The sequence below is a fragment of the Anser anser genome, assembly GCF_964211835.1.
Source record: "Anser anser genome assembly, contig: SUPER_W_unloc_2, whole genome shotgun sequence".
Classification (NCBI taxonomy): domain Eukaryota; kingdom Metazoa; phylum Chordata; class Aves; order Anseriformes; family Anatidae; genus Anser; species Anser anser.
In genome coordinates, this window is record NW_028154230.1 from 354,806 (window position 1) to 375,843 (window position 21,038).

The 21,038-nt window shown below is 40.9% G+C and overlaps 1 protein-coding gene across 2 annotated transcripts in view; it reads right to left on the minus strand.

The window, feature by feature from the left end:
- The window catches only part of LOC310888846 (guanine nucleotide-binding protein G(q) subunit alpha-like), a 185,032-nt gene that overhangs the window by 73,958 nt on the left and 90,036 nt on the right, over positions 1-21,038 (minus strand). For both annotated transcript variants that reach the window (XM_083852459.1, XM_083852460.1), the window contains one exon: positions 8,245-8,399. In XM_083852459.1, coding sequence (XP_083708585.1) covers positions 8,245-8,399 — 155 coding nt within the window. The remainder of the gene's footprint in view (positions 1-8,244; positions 8,400-21,038) is intronic.

The window sequence follows — 21,038 nt, forward strand, 5'->3', positions numbered from 1 at the left end:
TCATTGTGTGGGGTGACACTGCAGAAGAAGTTTTCGAGAAAGGGAAGAAAATAGTCCAAATCCTTCTGAAGGCCGGTTTTGCCATAAAACAAAATAAAGTCAAAGGACCTGCATGAGAGATCCAGTTTTTAGGAATAAAATGGCAAGATGGACGTCGTCAAATCCCAATGGATGTGATCAACAAAATAACAGCTATGTCTCCACCAACTAGCAAAAAAGAAACTCAAACTTTCCTAGGTGTCGTGGGGTTTTGGAGAATGCATATTCCAAATTACAGTCTGATTGTAAACCCGCTCTACCAAGTAACCCGTAAGAAGAATGCTTTTGAATGGGGCCCTGAGCAACGACAAGCCTTTGAACAAATTAAGCAGGAAATAGTTCATGCAGTAGCCCTTGGGCCAGTCCGAACAGGACCAGATGTAAAGAATGTGCTCTACACCGCAGCCGGGGAGAATGGTCCCACCTGGAGCCTCTGGCGGAAAGAAACTGGGGAAACTCGAGGTCGACCCCTGGGGTTTTGGAGTCGGGGATACAGAGGATCTGAGGCCCGCTATACTCCAACTGAAAAGGAGATATTGGCAGCATATGAAGGAGTTCGATCTGCTTCGGAAGTGGTCGGTACTGAAGCGCAGCTCCTCCTGGCACCCCGACTGCCGGTACTAGGCTGGATGTTCAAAGGAAGGGTCCCCTCTACACATCATGCAACTGATGATACATGGAGCAAGTGGGTTGCACTGATTACTCAGCGGGCTCGAATAGGAAACCCCAGACACCCAGGAATCTTGGAAGTTATTATGGACTGGCCAGAAGGCAAATACTTTGGGATATCATCAGAGGAGGAGGTGGTCCGTGCTGAAGAAGCCCCACTGTACAACAAGCTACCGGAAAATGAGAAGAAATATGCCTTGTTCTCTGATGGGTCCTGTCGTATTGTGGGAAAGCATCGGAGATGGAAAGCTGCTGTATGGAGTCCTACACGACGAGTTGCAGAAGCTGCTGAGGGAGAAGGTGAATCGAGTCAGTTTGCAGAAGTGAAAGCCACTCAGCTGGCTTTAGATATTGCTGAACGAGAAAAGTGGCCAGTTCTCTCTCTCTATACTGATTCATGGATGGTAGCAAATGCCCTGTGGGGGTGGTTACAGCAATGGAAGCAGAACAACTGGCAGCGCAGGGGCAAAGCCATCTGGGCTGCTGCATTGTGGCAAGATATTGCTGCCCAGGTAGAGAACCTGGTTGTAAAGGTACGCCATTTAGATGCTCATGTGCCCAAGAATCGGGCTACTGAAGAACATCAAAACAACCAGCAGATGGATCAGGCTGCTAAGATTGAAGTGGCTCAGTTGGACCTGGACTGGCAACATAAAGGTGAATTATTTATAGCCCGATGGGCCCATGACACCTCAGGCCATCAAGGTAGAGATGCAACATACAGATGGGCTCGTGATCGAGGGGTGGACCTGACCATGGACACTATAGCACAGGTTATTCATGATTGTGAAACATGTGCTGCAATCAAGCAAGCCAAACGGTCAAAGCGTCTTTGGTATGGAGGACGATGGCTGAAATATAAATATGGAGAGGCCTGGCAGATTGATTACATCACACTCCCTCAAACCCGCAACGGCAAGCGCCACGTACTTACAATGGTGGAAGCAACCACCGGATGGCTGGAAACATATCCTGTGCCCCATGCCACCGCCCGGAACACTATCCTGGGCCTTGAAAAGCAAGTCCTATGGCGACATGGCACCCCAGAAAGAATTGAGTCAGACAACGGGACTCATTTCCAAAACAACCTCATAGACACTTGGGCCAAAGAACATGGTATTGAGTGGGTGTATCACATCCCCTATCATGCACCAGCCTCTGGGAAAGTTGAACGATACAATGGACTGTTGAAGACTATAATGAAAGCAATGGGTGCTGGGATGTTCAAAAATTGGGATACATATTTGGCAAAGGCCACCTGGTTAGTCAATACTAGGGGATCTGCCAACCGAGCTGGACCTGCCCAATCAAACCTGTTACGCACTGTAGAAGGGGATAAAGTTCCTGTAGTGCACGTAAGAAACATGCTGGGTAAAACAGTCTGGGCTACTCCTGCCTCAGGAAAAGGCAAACCCATTCGTGGAATTGCTTTTGCTCAGGGACCTGGATGCACTTGGTGGGTAATGCAAAAGAATGGGGAGGTCCGGTGTGTACCTCAAGGGGATTTAATACTGGGTGAGAATAGCCCATGAGTTGAATTGTAGTATGTTAATTATTATATAATACTGTATGTCATCACTACCATGATTGCTATATATCATAGATGAAAATGGTGATTAATTAGACTGTATTGGAAAGAGCGTAACCTGAGCATGACATAAATGGTATGGAATAAGGGGTGGATATCTGTCCTGGTTCCAGTTAGGACAGAGTTAATTTTTCCTCATAGTAGCTGGTAGGGTGCTATGTTTTGGATTAGGATGAGAAGAGCGCTGATAACATGCTGATGTTTTAATTGTTGCAGAGCAGTGTTTACACCAGGCCAAGGACTTTTCGGCTTCTCGCTCTGTCCTGCCAGCGAGCAGGCTAGGGGTGCAGCAGGAGCTGGGAGGGGACAGACCCAGGACAGCTGACCCAAACTGGCCAAAGGGGTATTCCATACCATCTGACGTCATGCTAAACAATATATAGGGGTGGCTAGCCGGGGTGGGGGGCCGGCTGCTCGGGGATAGGCTGGGCATCGGTCAGCGGGTGGTGAGCAATTGCATTGTGCATCACTTGTTTCTTACACATTATTATTATTAATACTATTATCATTATCACTATTATTATTGTTGTTATTATTATATTCCTGTCTTAATAAACTGTCTTTATCTCAACTCACAGGCTTCACTTTCCCGTTTCTCTCCCCCGTCCCAGAGAGGGAGGGGGGAGGGTGAGCGAACGGCTGTGTGGTGTTTAGCTGCCAGCCGGTTTAAACCACAACAAGAGAGAGTGACCGAGAAGGAGAAGCGGAGACGAAGTGCTACAGATTGACCGCAACCCCCATTCCCCCGTTACCCTGCGCCGCTCAGGGGGGAGGAGGTAGAAGAAGGTGGATGATGGGAAGGTGTTTTCTTTGTTTCTCGCTTCTCTAGCTTGTTAGTAATAGGCAATAAATCTTACTGTCTCCCTACTCTGAGTCTGTTTTGCCCATCACGATAATTGCTGAGCGATCTCCCCATCCTTATCTCAACCCTTGAGCCCTTTGCATCGTATTTTCTCCCCTTTTCCCTTTGAGGAGGGGGAGTGAGAGAGCGGCTGAGGTGGAGTTCGGCTGTCTACCTGAGTAAAACCACCAGAGATCTCTGCAATCACTTGGCAGAGGACAGGGGCGCAGAGGGGGAAATGCTGCTTGAGTGTTTTCTCACTATGAACATAATTAATAAAGCTTCTGTCTGACCTGTTTTAAATTGTACTTGTGTTATTATGCACTTGGAGTCCTGATATTCTCTTACACTTTCAAGACACTCTAAAACCACTACAATCTGCTTAAGTCTCTCTTTAAAACTCACGTCCCCTCTGATAAAAAATAACAACAACAAAAAAAATCCTTGTGTGAGCATATGTATCATTAGGATTGACATCAGAGTCTTTCTGCTCTACTGTATCCACTGTTCTCTACCACATCTGAAAATTTTGCTATATTACAGAAATGGATCGTCAACTCTTTTGTCATATGCAATCTTCCCCCTCAAAAAACAGTTGGAACAAATTAACAAACATGCTCAATATCATTATAATCATGTTTGTATTAACTGCATAACAGCGCACCTTTATGTCTATAGAACTGCATACATAAAACCAAGAAATTTTCCATTAGGAGGGATGGAGTGATGGTTTGATTTTCTTTTTAAAATAATTTACTTGTTGGGTTGACAGACTTTTTCAAAATGTTGAAAGGGAGTATGGAATGTGTAAATAAAGAAAACTGATTATTTACATACAAAGGAAAAGATAACGGGAATGCCATTATTATTTAAATACATACTAACCCCCCGCATAATTTTCAAATATCATTATTATAGCTGCTATTGTAACAGAAAATTTAGAAATTCATTTATTTGTTTTATCGTAGTTTATAACTATTATTGCAGTGAATTATACTCAAGGCTTCTTTAAAGCAAAAGGGTTGGAAATTTACTTTTTTTTTTTCCATATGAAACCTGTTCCTTAGAACAGGTTGCCTAGGGAAATGTTGGAGTCACTGTCCTTGGAGGTGTTTAAGGAATCGTAGAATCATAGAACAGCTTGGGACGGAAGGGACCTTAAAGATCATCTAGTTTCAACCCCCCCCTACAATGGGCAGGGATGCCACCCACTGGAGCAGGTTGCCCAGGGCCTCGTTCAACCTGGTCTTGAACACCTCCAGGGATGGGGCATCCACAACCTCTCTGGGCAACCTGTTTCAGTGCCTTACCACCCTCTGAGTGAAGAATTTCCTCCTAAGCTCTAATCAAAATCTCCCCTCTTTTAGTTTAAAACCATTCCCCTTTGTCCTGTCATTATCTGATTGAGCAAAGAGTTGCTCTCCATCTTTTATATGCCCCCTTTAAGTACTGAAAGGCTGCAATGAGGTCACCCCGAAGCCTTCTCTTCTGTCAGCTGAACAGACCCAGCTCTCTCAGACTTTCTTCATAGGAGAGGTGCTCCAGCCCCTTGATCATCTTTGTGGCCCTCCTCTGGACCCGTTCTAACAGATTGATATCCTTCTTGTGCTGGGGGCTCCAGACCTGGACGCAGTACTCCAAGTGGGTCTTCACAAGGGCAGAGTAGAGGGGGACAATCACCTCCCTTGACCTGCTGGCCACTCCTCTTTTGATGCAGCCCGGGATGCAGTTGGCCTTCCGGGCTACAAGTGCACACTGCTGGCTCATGTCGAGCTTTTTGTGCACCAGAACCCCCAGGTCCTTCTCTGCAGGGCTGCTCTCAGTGAGTTCTTCTCCCAGTCTGTACTCATGTCTGGGATTGCCCCAACCCAGGTGCAGCACCTTGCACTTTGACTTGTTGAATCTCATTAGGTTCATGTGGGTCCACTTCTCAAGCTTGTCCAGGTCCCTTTGAATGGCATCCCTTCCTTCTATCGTATCAACTCCACCACTCAGCTTGGTGTCATCTGCAAACTTGCTGAGGGTGCACTCGATCCCACTGTCTACATCATGGATAAAGATATTAAACAGTACTGGTCCCAAGAATGATCCCTGAGGTACACCACTCGTCACCAGCTTCCACTTGGACATAGAGCCATTGACCACCACTCTCTGGGTGCGACCTTCAAGCCAACTCTTTATTCACTGAATGGTCCACCCATCAAATCCATATCTCTCCAACCTGGAGATCAGGATGTCATGTGGAACAGTGTTAGAGGCCTTGCAGAAGTACAGGTAGATTACATTGGTCGGTCTTCCTTTGTCAACTGATGCAGTCACTCCATCATGGAAGGCCACCAGATTGGTCAGGCACTATTTACCCTTGGTGAAGCCATGCTTGCTGTCTCGGTTCACCTCTTTGCCTTGCATGTGCCTTGACATTGCTTCCAGGAGGATCTTTTCGATGATCTTCCTAGGCACAGAGGTTGAGGCTCACCAGTCTGTAGTTCCCTGGGTCCTCCTTTCTACCCTTTTTAAAAATGGGAGTGACGTTTCCCTTTTTCCAGTCACCAGGGACTTCGCCTGACCGCCAGGACTTTTCTAATATGATGGAGAGAGTCTTTGCAACTATATCAGCCAGTTCCCTCAGGACCCTGGGATACAGGTCATCAGGCCCCATAGACTTGTATTTGTTTAGTTTCATCAGGTGGTCTCGAACCTGCTCTTCACTTACAGTGGGTGGGACTTTGCTCCCACAGCCTCCATCTATGGGTTCAGGGAAACAAAAGACTTGGGAATCCTGACTGTCAGTGAAGACTGAGGCAAAGGAGGAAAGGGTAGATGTGGTACTTAGGGACATAGTTTAGTGGGCAATATTGGTGGTAGGGGGATATTTGGACTAGATTATCTTAGAGGTCTTTTCCAAGTGATTCCATGATTCTATGAAACCAGGGATTTAAAGAAATTCACCATTCAACAGGCAATACAGTAATATTATGGAGTGGCAGCACTGTATGCTATTGTGTTGTTAATGTGATTGAACTGTGTATTGCAATCGTTATATTTTGCTAAGTGTAACTTACATTTGTATTGTGATTTCAGTATACTTTATATCACTCTGCTAAATCAGAAATCCCATGTAACAGCAACTATCTTCAAATAAGTAAATTTGATATTAAACATTACACCCTCCATGCATGGAATATCTAAAATAACCTAGTCAGAGAGTACTGGACTCTGATAATTAGCATTAGATGCTTATTTCCTACTTTAGAGACTTACTAATTCTAGTCCTCTAAGGCAACCATTAAAATATATGGATTGATTCCACAATAGATGTGATACTGTTTTCAAAACTGAAATAAAATTAGGACCTACAAATATAAGAAATTCAAAGTATAAGAAAAATTCTGTTTCAACTTCTACTTACATTTGCTGTTCATTTCAAAATGAACACAATCTGAAAGTATATTGTCAGCCTAATTAGTCTCTTAAAATTTTCTTTCACTGCTTATGTACCCTAAAGATTATCTGTCACTTATATGGAACGTCCTATGATTATTAGCTTTCTTACCACTGAAAATACAATATTGTATATTTGGGGACACTGAGAACCCATGCAATACAAGAGAGTTTTTACTGTACTTTGCACCACTGCAATGAAATATGCACATGCAAATAATAAAAGTGATATATTGGGAAGGCAACTAGCTCTACGGGACAGCAGATTGCATGGGAAAACATGAATCCTGTATGTGGTGTTTATAAATCAGAATGCTTTGTGATAATAGAGTATCAGAGCAAATACGAGCAGACCTAATTCATGTACCAGTAGCTTTCTAGCTGCCTAAATTGCATCAGCAAAATTTTAAGTTTGTCTTGATTCACTCACGTATATAGGGTTCTGCTAGATAAGGATCCTCAGACTACTGTGCAGATAAATCTCACCCCAGAGCTCTGTTGTGAGTAAGGCCAAGTTCCAATGACTTTAAATGGAACCTTCATGGTGTTTTTCAATGTCTTCTGCACTTTCCTCAGTGAGAGACTTCCATTCATGCCAACCTGACAAATGGAGTCTGGAATGATATAATCATTAATTTTCATAGCTAATATAAAAGTTTCAGTGGAGACCGTGGAAGCTTTTGCCATAGTTCTAATAACCAAATTAGGTAACTTAAAATAATGGGCAACACCAAAAGGTCATCCTCTCCTTCCATCATTTTTCTCTCCCCTCCCCCCCCAGCAACAGACAAAAAATTTCAACAGATCTATATACTACATTCCTCAGGGCAACTGAATTTCTTGGAGCCAATCTTTAGGCAGCCCTCAGGGTCCAATGTTAAATTCCACATTGCTATTTTATCAGAATTTGGCCACAAGAGAGTAGATACATAGCATTCAAGACCAGGTTTAGTCGCATGTATAGTTGATCTATAACAAATAGGATTTAACTTAAAATGCTTTAAAAAAAAACACTTTACAAATTGAAATCTGTTTTCAGTTATATGTTTGCCTTCTTAGCCATGTTCTTTCAAGATTAGTCCTTTTTTGTATAGAAGATGTAATCGTACAAGACACAAGAATACTTGCTTGGTACTATTTACCTCATCACCAGGACTGCAAAAGAAAAGGGAAAGAAAGGAAAGGGGAAGAAAATAAAATATAAAACAGAAGTTCTATGGCATTATAATTTGTATGAATTGCATGGAGGGCTTCCCTTGGTTACACTTCCCAGTGTTCACTGCTGTCATTATACTCCATGAAAGTACTTTTGCCCAGCTTGCATCTGTGAGTTTATGTCAGAGGAGAGTAAGGGCTTGAACAGAACTAACAAAAGAACAAGAAAAAACATCAGCAATTAACAGCAATTAACTCTCCCTAGTAATAAACTTACTGTAAGATTTCAAATGATCATAGGCTTATGTTTTGGGAAACAAACACACTCCTACTAGATACACTACCATCCTTAAAGTAGCCTTTACGTTCAAGTTATTAAGAGTATGTTTCTGCCTCATATGCATGCACACACACAAAAACACCATACAGATATGTATACAAAAAATATAATAAAAAGAATTGCTTTGTTAGAAAAAACAGAAAATAAGAGTTGTAGCCACTATATACTTACTACTTAGTTGAATCTGATAACTGATATTCCCGTCGTCTGTCATAACATTCCTGGATTCCAGGGTCATTCCATAAACTTCTTATTGCATCTACATAGGGGTTCCCAAAAGTTGACACCTTTTCTACATCGACTTCTCGAACTAACAGTGCATGAACCTAATTTGAAACAAAGAAAACAATAAAATTTACTTCATTTTCTATGTTTACAAAGAGTTCATGCGCAGTGAAAAAGATTAACAGGAATAATTTTTCAGACTGGCCATCTCACCAATGTGAGGTTATGAATGAATGATGATAAGATGTGTTCAAACTAAGAAAAATAGTAATAGGGATGATATTACACAAAAAGGAGAACTAATGAATTTGTATATGGGCCCTTATTTCAGAATAAACTTATCCTAATCCAATACTATTTAGCTGAAATGAATAAAATGTTCACATTAAAAATTATATTTAAGCTAATTTTAAAGAAAGCTTTCATTTTTCAGATATGATTTTAGTGCATATAAAATACCTGCTTTTTAATGATGTTACCTTGGCAGAGTTAAACTGATGAAGTACAGAGAATGGGGAGGAGGAGATTTGCCTTTCAAATAGATTCATTAAAAAAAAAAGAAGTTTTAATGTTACCACAAACATAACAGAAGCTACCATTAAAAAAGAAAAGCTAGATTCTTAGGAATGATTACCAGTTACTTTTTAAAAATCTTCATAATTTACAGTACAAAGTAATCTCTTCAAATAGGGAGTTGTTCTTATTAAAGAAATTTATCCTGCTAACAAACATACAACCCCCCACACCCCTTTTTAGATGGCCTGGGAGAATGATGCTACTACTCCTTACTTAACAAAACTTTATACCTGCAACTAGTTTACTCGAGCAGAAATCAAGAACTCCAAGTTCAACGTGAAAAATGTGCGTCTTAGAGATATGGAGAACATATGTTCTCTATTATTAGAACCCAAGTCTGCAACTTCTAAGAAAGTATATTTTCTTTTGGAACATCATACCCACCCATCCTGAATGTCTGGACAAATCATGAAGGGTCTCTACCATTTCACAGCTAGTAACAAGAAATGTTATTCTACTAAGCACAAACCAAAGTTTTTGTGAAACAGGAAGATTTGTTTTATTTTTGGAGAAGATCGTATATTTGTTCTCAAACTCAATTATGTATTCTTTTGGCTTTGTATTCTTCCCAAAGAATGATGCCCCAAGTATTTGTTCACTACTTATGACAAAATGATATAGCAATATATTCAGATATTGATTATTCTTTTTAAATTATTATTCTTGAGCTCTGAAATTATGTCCAGCTGGGCCAGCAAATAGGTCTGTTTCCATATTCTCTCCATACATACATCAACCTTTTGGAATCTTACAACAGTGGTTACAGTCAATGTTGGAGCAAGCTTGGAAAAAAGTTCAAGTTTTTATATTCCTTTTGATATTGTCTATATAATTTTTCCAAGCTAGCTTTCTAGCCTAAAAGAAAGATTTATGAGGGAGACATGCACAGTCTATTTCAAAATAATTTCTTCTTCTGATCTGTTATGGTTTAACCCAGCTGGCAGCTAAGCACCACAGAGCCGTTCGCTCACCCTCCCCCCTCCCTCTGTGGGATAGGGGGAAAGAATTAGAAAGAAATGAAAACCTGTGGGTTGAGATAAAGACTGTTTATTAGGACAGGAAAGAAAGGAAAATAATACTAATAACAGTACTACTAATAATAATGTGTACAAACAAGTGATACACAATGCAATTGCTCACCACCTGCTGACCGATGCCCAGCCTACCCCCGAGTAGCCACCCCCCACCCCCCCCACCCAGCTAGCCACCCCTATATATTGTTCAGCATGACGTCAGATAGTATGGAATACCCCTTTGGCCAGTTTGGGTCAGCTGTCCTGGATCTGTCCCCTCCCAGATCCTGCTGCACCCCTAGCCTGTCTGCTGGCAGGACAGTGTGAGAAGCTGAAAAGTCCTTGGCTTAGTATAAGCACTGCTCTGCAACAATTAAAGCATTGGTGTGTTATCAACATCCTTCTCATCCTAAATCCAAAACACAGCACCCTACCAGCTACTAGGAGGAAAATTAACTCTATCCTAGCCAAAACCAGGACATGATCTTAAATCCACAGAAGAAAGCCATATGATTGAGATGCAGTAGGCAAGGTTTTTTTCATATCAATGGTTTGTGTGGACTAGCCCATTTTAAGATGCCAATTTTAAGATGCCCATTTAAAGAATCTCTCTCACATGTGTTGTGGTTTAACCCGGCTGGCAGCTAAACACCACACAGCCGTTCGCTCACCCTCCCCCCTCCCTCTCTGGGATGGGGGAGAGAAACGGGAAAGTGAAGCCGGTGAGTTGAGATAAAGACAGTTTATTAAGACAGGAATATAAGGAATATAAGGAATATAATAATAACAATAATAATAATAATAATGATAATGATAATAGTATTAACAATAATAATGTGTAAGAAAACAAGTGATGCACAATGCAATTGCTCACCACCCGCTGACCGATGCCCAGCCTATTCCCGAGCAGCCGGCCCCCCCACCCCGGCCAGCCACCCCTATATATTGTTTAGCATGACGTCAGATGGTATGGAATACCCCTTTGGCCAGTTTGGGTCAGCTGTCCTGGGTCTGTCCCCTCCCAGATCCTGCTGCACCCCCAGCCTGCTTGCTGGCAGGACAGAGCAAGAAGCCGAAAAGTCCTTGGCCTGGTGTAAACACTGCTCTGCAACAATTAAAACATCAGCATGTTATCAGCGCTCTTCTCATCCTAATCCAAAACATAGCACCCTACCAGCTACTATGAGCTACTTAACTCTGTCCTAACTGGAACCAGGACAACATGGAAAAATACATCTTAGCAAATATTTTCTGTTTTGTAACAGGATTTCCCAAACCTATATGTAAAGGACTGTGGTTGTAGTGTTTGGCCTGTCAGTAATTAATATCACTGTGCTTGATGATTCAGCTAGGTCTGGATGGTATAATTTACATAGACTGCATAACTGACAGCAGTAGCATGAGATCGAAACAGTCTGGGAGCTGAATGGAAGTCTGTACAAAAAAACATCATCACGACAAAGAATTTGTCTCTCTTGTCTTGAGAGGATTACAAATCCAAAGTGATTAATTTCTTGAGAATGTAGCTCTTGCTTATAGCAGAAACAATTATTTAAGCCAGTCAACAAAAGTCATGAGTCATTTACAGGTTCAGACCCTGATGACTTGTAATCTTCAGCTGTGGTTCATACAAATACCTTGCCTTATTGGGCTGTATAGCAAGACATGCAGCTTTGGAGGAAATCTTCATCTATCCTTTGCCCTTTTCCTTTTCCTTGGACCTACTAAATCAAGAGCAAATGCAAAAATAAAGGCTTTCCTGCAAACCTACACATATTCGAAACAGGTGTAACATTCAAGGAGATTAATACTAGGCTATATTTCACTGTCTCGAACATGTAACAGGCTGAGGATGTGTTACTTAACGTGTCAGAAAGCAGAACTCTGATGATCAGTCCAAGGTAGGAAAGTAGATTTACATAACAGTCTGAGAGAACTATTTTGGAAGAGAACTGTAGAGAGGTAGTTGTTTCCTTTGAGCAACCATGAAGCACAGAACGGATCAGGTTAAATAGGGAAGAGGTTTCATGGTGTGCTATACTTAAGAACTATATTTAAATTAATAAAATACATTGTGACTTGCTGGAAGGAGGCTTGGTACAATGCTAATCATCCTGCAGTTACTGAAAAAGGTGAATGGGGTATCAAAACTGCCTAAATACGAATTTGTCATCCTTTCCTATTTTACATTCCAAGTTCTAAATAGGCAAAATAGCATATCCTCTTTGAAAAAGAATTCCACGGACACATAACAGAATCTAAAAATTTGAGTTTGTAGAAAATATTTTTGTTGTTACTGTTCATTGTCAGTAAAATGCTTTGAATAATCAGTCCTAACCCATGACCCATGGGCACTACAATAAAACAATAATGATTTAAAATATTTTGTGACTTCATTTGAAAATGACTCAGTAAAAAATGTATTGTTATACTCTACTTATAATATTTTTATATAACAAATCACTGGAATAATAGAAGAAAAGTGATGTCTACACCTGATTTTTTGTTAATAGGGCTCAGAGAAAGCTTAGATAGTAGCTGAATATATCAGAAATTTATTTCTAAACTGAAATTGGTGCCCTGAATTTTCCTGATTTCTTATTTACTTTTAAGCTGCATCAGATATGAAAGACAACAAACACTATGCCATTGCTGCCATTGCTATGGAGCTGCAACCAAAACATTCAAGCAAGCTGTTATCTAGGAATATATCACTATCTATATAGATAATAGAAAAAGCTTCTGAAAATTGCATTTTAAAGGTCATATTATCACTAATAACATACTCCTTGAAAAAAAATCCTTTTCAGTTACAGAGCAAGAGAAGCACCATGAAACACAACTCATTCCTCTAGCAGATTTCTCTTGCAGGTGTTAGACACACAATGTGAGCCATGCCAAAGAAGGAGAGAGGGGAGGTTAGGTGCACAATTCAAATACAGAACCAATATCTTGATATATGTACTTTTACAGTTATCCTAGTATTCTCTCATAAAGTTTTCAATCCTTTTTTTATAAGCAAAAGTTTTTATTAGCAACAAAATAAGTAGTTTTCTGATGTCACTCAGAAGAGTAAAAAGTTACCTTAGTCACTCATAACTAGTCCATCCAGTATGGGTAAGTATATAAAATACAACTTTTACTCATTAAATGTGAGGTGCCCTTCTATGATATGGAACATATCATTTGTTTATTTAGGGAAAGGAAAGATATAAGAAGATGCAATTACAGCAGCGCAATTTAGATACTATTTAGAAGTAAATAGGTTTAGAAGTAAATAGGTCTAGACCTAGATAGGCCTGGAGTCAAATCCAGTTGGAGGCCAGTCACTAGTGGAGTCCCCCAGGGCTCAGTACTGGGGCCAGTTCTCTTTAAATATCTTTATTGATGATCTGGATGAGGGGATCGAGTGCACCCTCAGTAAGTTTGCAGATGACACCAAGCTAAGTGCGTGTGTCGATCTGCTCGAGGGCAGGAAGGCTCTGCAGGAGGATCTGGATAGGCTGGACCGATGGGCTGAGGCCAGCTGTATGAAGTTCAACAAGGCCAAGTGCCGGGTCCTGCACCTGGGGCACAACAACCCCAAGCAGCGCTACAGGCTGGGAGATGAGTGGCTGGAAAGCTGCCTGGCAGAGAAGGACCTGGGGATATTCATCGATAGCTGGCTAAATATGAGCCAGCAGTGTGCTCAGGTGGCCAAGAAGGCCAACAGCATCCTGGCTTGTATCAGAAATAGTGTGGCCAGCAGGTCTAGGGAGGTGATTGTCCCCCTGTACTCGGCTCTGGTGAGGCCGCACCTCGAGTACTGTGTTCAGTTTTGGGCCCCTCACTACAAGAAGGACATGGAGGTGCTCGAGCGAGTCCAGAGAAGGGCAACGAAGCTGGTGAGGGGTCTGGAGAACAAGTCTTACGAGGAGTGGCTGAGGGAGCTGGGATTGTTCAGTCTGGAGAAGAGGAGGCTCAGGGGAGACCTTATCGCTCTCTAGAGGTACATTAAAGGAGGCTGTAGCGAGGTGGGGATTGGTCTATTCTCCCACGTGCCCAGTGATAGGACGAGAGGGAATGGGCTAAAGTTGCACCAGGGGAGGTTTAGGTTGGATATTAGGAAGAACTTCTTTACTGAAAGGGTTGTTAGGCATTGGAATGGGCTGCCCAGGGAAGTGGTTGAGTCACCATCCCTGGAGGTCTTTAAAAGACATTTGGATGTAGCACTTAGTGATACGGTTTAGTGGAGGACTTGTTAGTGTTAGGTCAGAGGTTGGACTAGGTGATCTTGGAGGTCTCTTTCATCCTAGATGATTCTGTGATTCTGTTTGACTCCAAAGCTAACATACACAGACTAGTTCTGCTAATGCAAATCACACTACAGGGCAAAAAAAGGGTGTGACTGTTTTGTCACTTACTCTCCAGCTTTCATGTTTCCCATATATAAACTTCAGGTTGCCTGACTATCACTTAAGCTGTTGCCTAACAAATAAAGCTACATAAATTTATCAGCATGTTCATTACTGCATTTTTATAGAATATCTGATTATAAAGGCCTGAATTATCACTTTTATCTCTATTCATACCTTTCCTCCCCACCAAAAAAAAACATATCCATAAGAATATTTCCATTAAATGAAACAACTTCTTCAACAGACACTGTTGGCAATCAATCTCTGTAGAAAAAATGAGGTTTTCAAAACAAAACAGGGAGAAAAACAGAAATGAAGTATCCGTATGCAATTTATTCTCTACTAAAAGGACAAACAGTAAAATGAATCAGTCTTTCTGTGACTTTCACTGTGTCTTTCTTTCAAGATCTGGTTGGATTTGGCCCTGGGCAACCTGATCTAGTGGGTGGCATCCCTGCCAATGGCAGGGGGGTTGGAAATAGATGATCTTTAAGGTCCCTTCCAACCCAAGCCGTTCTATGATTCTATAATTCTATGATTATGAAAAAACTTTGGTAAATGCAAACTGATGAAAAGGCACAAAAAGCTATTTCTCAAACTTAAGAGAAAACTATTTTCTAGTGACTAATAGATCCATTAGGATAAAATGTCAACAGTACAGGTATATATATAACTCATAATGAACTTGGTTATAGTCCTGTCAAAGAAAAATGTCAACTTAAAATGGTAAAAAATGTTCTATAAATATTTCTATGTTACTGACACGGTACAAAACCTGATCTGCCTATATCACTAGCCACAGAAATATTAAATGACATAACATACCATGTTACTCAAATACTCACACATAAACACGTACACATATGTTGCTACAGATCCCTGAATACATAAATACACTTTGTCTAAACAATCACTTCAGTTTAGGTAAATGTATTTGTGCATATTTGAATAAAATTTTCCTTTGTTTTTCAGGACAGCTTTCTGTTTACTGCTCAAAGACATTTTTTCATTTTGCTATAGTGTACTATTTAAGTGTGCTATTTAGTTTTAAGAGAAGTGTTTAAGAACACTATGCCTCCAGGATATGAAAGAGGGTAATTCTTATTTCTTTTTTTTTTTCTTAATATTTCCCTCTCCTGTTTGTTAAACTTCATTTAACAGATCAATGGACAATGAAGGCAAAGAACCGTGATGAAAACGTGGTAGATTCCAATCATCCAATCTAATCTTGTGATTTACCATAAAAGACCAGTTGGAAGCATGTCACTAGTGGTGCACCCCAGGGTTCAATACTGGCTCCAGTCTTGTTTAACATCTTCATTAATGACCTGGATGAAGGGGAAGAGTGCACCCTCAGCAAGTTTGCAGATGAGTGTTGTAAAGGAAGGATATAGGCTCTTTAGGAAGGACAGGCAGAGGAGATGAGGAGGGGATGTCACTCAGGAGGAGACAAGGAGGGGATGTCAATGACCAGCTGGAGTGCATGGAGCTCTGGCTGGAGATGGAGGGGCTTGTGGAGAATGTGAAGATCAAAGGCAGCCTTGGCTGCAGTGACCATGAAATGATGGAGTTCAAGATCCTGAGGGCAGTGAGGAAGGTGCACAGCAAGCTCAAAACCCTGGACTTTGGGAGAGCAGACTTTGGCCTCTTCAGGAATCTGCTTGGAAGAGTGGGATAAAGCACTGGAGGGAAGAGGGTTACAAGGAAGTTGGCTAATATTTAAGGATCACCCACTCCAAGCTCAGGAGCGATGCATTCCAACAAAGAGGAAGTCAGGCAAAAACACTGAGAGGTCTGCATGGATGAATGAGGAGTGCCTGGTCAAGCTCAAGCACAAAAAGCAAGCCTACAGAGGGTGGAAGCAAGGACAGGTAACCTGGGAGGAATAAAGAGACATTATCCAAGCAGCCAGGGATCAAGTTAGGAAAGCTAAAGCCCAGACAGAATTGAATCTGGCCAGAGACATCAAGGGCAACATGAAGGGATTCTAGAAGTATATCAGTGATAAAACGAAGACTAGGGAAAATGTGAGCTCTCTCCTGAAGGAAACGGAAGACCTGGCTACCAAGGATATGGAGAAGGTTGAGGTATTGAACAACTTTTGGCACTTTTTGCCTCAGTCTTCACCAGCAAGTGTTCTAGCCACACAGCCCAAGTGGCAGAAGGCAAAGGCAAGACTGTGAGAATGAAGAACCGCCCACTGTAGGAGATCAGGTTTGAGACTGTCTAAGGAACCTGAACGTGCACAAGTCCATACGACCTGATGAGATGCATCTGAGGATCCTGAGGGAACTGGCGGATGAAGTTGCTAAGGTACTATCCAATATATTTTAGAAGCTGTGTGCACTGGTTTCAGCTGAGATAGGGTTAATTTTCTTCATAGTGGCTGATATGGTGACATGTTTTGGATTTAGGAGAAAAATAATGTTGATAACACACTTATGTTTTAGTTGTTGCTAAGCAGCGCTTTCTCTTGTTTTACACTCATCATGGGTATTAAGAGCTTTATAGCAGGCTTCATATCCTAGCACTTGTTTTTAAGGAATGATGTTCAATATTAGTATTGTAAGTAATGGCATTTTTTCCACAATATTATTTTTATATAGTAATAAAGTTGGGGTTATTAAAGAGACTTTTATGCAAACATGAACATACTCAAATTTTCATTCCATTTTCAAGTGAAAAAGAGGCTGTACGTGACAAAAACTCAAGAATCTATTGGTTCAGTCAACCACTGCAATACAATAGTGAGTGCATTTTAAAAAAAGGAGTCTATGTGAATTCTCACCTAAGAACTGCACATGCACAGAAGTCCTCCTGAGCCTCATTCCTGTACAAAGCCTGAATGCATCTTACACAAGAGCTGCTACCTGTGGAAAGCCCACGCAGGATCAGTTCAGGAAGGACTGTATCCCATGGGAGGGACCCCACGTGGGAACAAAGGAAGAGCGTGACCATGAAGGAGCGGTAGAGACAAAGTGTTACAGACTGATCGCAGCCCCCATTCCCCATTCCCCTGCACTGCTTAGAGGGAGGATGTAGAAGAAGGTGGATGGGGGGGAAAGTGTTTTTAGTTAGTTTTTAGTTTCTCACTGCTCTAGCTTGTTAGTAATAGGTAATAAATTACATTTATCTCCCTATGCTGATCCTATTTTGCCTGTGACAATAATTGTTGAGTGATCTCCCTGTCCTTATCTCAACCCTTGAGCCTTTTTCACTGTATTTTCTCCCCCTTTCCCTTTGAGGACAGAGAGTGCGGTTCTGGCAGAGCTCAGCTGCCCAGCTCTTAGAAAAAAAGAAAAAAAAAGCTATATTTCTAAAAAAAGCATATTTCTGTTTCAGTTTAGAAGTATTACATTAAAAATAACATTGCACTTATAAATATCTATGAAATTCAAAACTGTGAGATAAGTCAAAAGCACTGCAAAGAAAAGCATTTATTCTCTGTAATTTTAAGCCATACTTTCTTGTATTTTTAAAGGAAGAGATTGCCCTCTGCTGATTAACTCATAACAGAGACAGCAATAATTTCAAACTGATATAGAAATATCAAAGGATTGTGAAATATTGAAATGATTGAAAATAATGAATGATTCCAGTAGGAATTTTCCTCTGGAAAAAAAAATGCATCAAGCTTAAATAGCTGCATTTGTGTATTTTCTAACCAAGACTGTTGCCTTTCTAAACAATTACCTCTTTTTTTTTTTTTTTTGAAATGAACTCTGAAAATTAGCTTCAGATTTATCCTAGGCATTTAAAGCTACATAGTAGTTTATCACCTACTTATTTCTGGTGCTTTCCCTAAGCCCTTTATGTGAGCATTTGCATGGAGTAAAGAACTGGAAGGACTAAATGGTAAAATTTAATCTCAAATGAAAAGTTGTTGTCTTGAACAGGGTCACAGAAGAATGAATTTAGTCATGTTAAAGATACAACCCAACATTATTTTCTCCAGAGTAACCACAGACATATTATAGCATAGTGATGAGTAGCTATTTGAAACGGGCCTTGAGGTAGATGAAAGTTTTATGCCATTTGACATAAAAAGTGTCTTTCTTTATAAATTAGGCACAATCTTCTAATTGCTAGAAACATATAACAGATGCCAAGCAGAGCTCATTTAAAGAAGGAAAGCAAAGCACTGCTGACTTGTTTTTCAAGGCTTCAGGCCACTACCACTTTCTTGAAACATGGTGCCAACTTCCCTAATGAGGAAGGAGGAATGAAAACAAATAAAAGCACATCTTTCTTATTTGCAATAAATTGAGTCTTATTTATACAAGAGCTTGAAAGTTTCTTCCTTTGTTGCCTGGTGTGTATAAAATTGATCCATACTCTGACTTAATCAAATTAACGTGTTTTAAAGTGATTAATTCTGTTTAGTAATTGACTGTTTTACTAATCAGTATTTATAGGGAAAGGCCAAGGTAGGTTATTTAACAATCATTTGGGAAGGTATATTTATCTGCTAAAGCATAAATGGAGTATACTCCCAAGATGCTAGCCAAAACTGGACACTGTCCATATAAATGGACCATTAGTCATAAAAACAGGGTTTTGGAGATTTGTTTTGTTCGTTTGTATTATATTTCTAGCAAGCCCATATTTACAGTGAGTGTTAAATATGCGAAGGAAAGCAAAACTGAGCTTTTTGGAATTAATTTCAATTACACCTGGAAGAAGCTTTTGGGAACTGAACAAAAAGAATAGAAAAGGGACAACATAGTCTACTGAGAAAAAAAAAAAGTATTCTCATTAGTATAGAAGGAATTATATACTAATTGCTTAATCCTTCAGTGCAATATACTCCGTAGATTCTCCAGGATGCAACAAGGAGCTGAAGATCTTGGAACAAGTTAACAGTGAAATACAGGCATATTCTTATCAAAACTCTTAGAGTCAAAAGTTCTACTTAGCCACAGATGTTCTGAATTTACTCCCATAATAATTCTTTCAGAAATGCCCAGAGTAATTTCCCAGAAAATCTGGCAGACAAATTTATCAAGTTAATTCAGGGAAAGTACTGATGCAGACAAGAAAGGCTGCTTGTTACATTCTACTATCAAGAAAAAAAAAGGATATTAATAGGGCCTATTTACTTGGTTCATAAGTACTATCAAAGAAAGACTACTTAAGAAATCAGCATGCAGCTACCACTCACATACAAAAACACTGTGAATTGGAATTAAAGTTTTAATATAAATGCTGGTATTAAGATTTAACTAGATGGATAGGAAGGTAACCTGCAAGTCAAAAGAGAAGATAACATTAATTCACCTTAAGGAACAAGAGAGTATTATATTGAAAAAGCCTGCAAAACATTATTGACCTGATCCAGTAGTAACTGATGTTATAATTAAGATTTTTATTTTCTTCAGTGAGCTTTAAAATCCTTCTCAATAGGAAAATGATTGTAATTCCTTTTTGGACCTACCAAATAATTATTTTAATTCAGAAAAACTTCAGGACTAAAATGAATGACAAATTGGATTAAAGGTGAACAATATTTTATCTTCACTGGATCATTATACTACTTGGATTACATGAAACCAAACTCCCCACAGAACAAATATTAAACTAGGAACACTTTTCATAGAATCATAGAATACTCTGAGTTGGAAGAAACCCACAAGGATCATCAAGTCCAACTCCTGGCACTACGCAGGTCTACACAAAAATTCAGACCATATCACTAAGAGCATACTCCAAATGCTTCTTAAACTCCAACAGGCTTGGTGCAGTGACTGTGTCCCTGGGGAGCCTGTTCCAGTGTGCGACAACCCTCCTGGTGAAGAACCTCTTCCTGATATTCAGCCTGAACCTCCCCTGTCGCAGCTTGACTCCATTCCCTCGGGTCCTATCACTGGTCACTAAAAAGAATAGATCAGTGCCTGCCCCTCCACTCCCTGTCGTGAGGAAGCTGTAGACTGTGATGAGGTCTCCCCTCAGCCTCCTCTTTTCCAGGCTGAACAGGCCAAGTGACCTCAGCCGCTCCTCATACCTCTTCCCCTCTAGGCCCTTCACCATCTTTGTCGCCCTCCTCTGGACGCTCTCCAACAGTTTCACATCCTTTTTGTACTGTGGTGCCCAAAACTGCACACAGTACTCGAGGTGAGGCCGCACCAGCGCAGAGTAGAGCGGGACAATCACTTCCCTCGACCGACTAGCGATGCCGTGCTTGATGCACCCCAGGATACGGTTGGCCCTCCTGGCTACCAGGACACACTGCTGGCTCATATTCAGCTTGCTATCAGCCAAAACCCCCAGATCCCTCTCTGCGGGGCTGCTCCCCAGCATCTCATCGCCCAGTCTGTACGTATAGCCAGGGTTGCCCCTTCCCAGGTGCAGGACCTGGCACTTGCTCTTGTTAAACTTCATGTGGTTGGTGATCGCCCAGCTCTCCAATCTGTCCAGATCTCTCTGCAAGGCCTTTCCACCCTCTAGTGTTTTGCCTGTCTATAGATAGGTCAGGACATTATTAATCGGATTAAAGAGAGCATAGGTGAGGGGAAGGAATTAATTAGAAGTTTTATGTTAGTTTTGCTCCCATCTAACACTGTTCTTGGAGTTACTGAATCTGTAGCAAAAGCACAGTAGCCTCACAGTCACTCTAATGTATGTTGGTGATTAGTACAGTGAGGGCCTGTCCAGGTTTCAGTTAGGACAGAGTTAATTTTCCTCCTAGTAGCTGGTAGGGTGCTATGTTTTGGATTAGGATGAGAAGGATGTTGATAACACACCAATGCTTTAATTG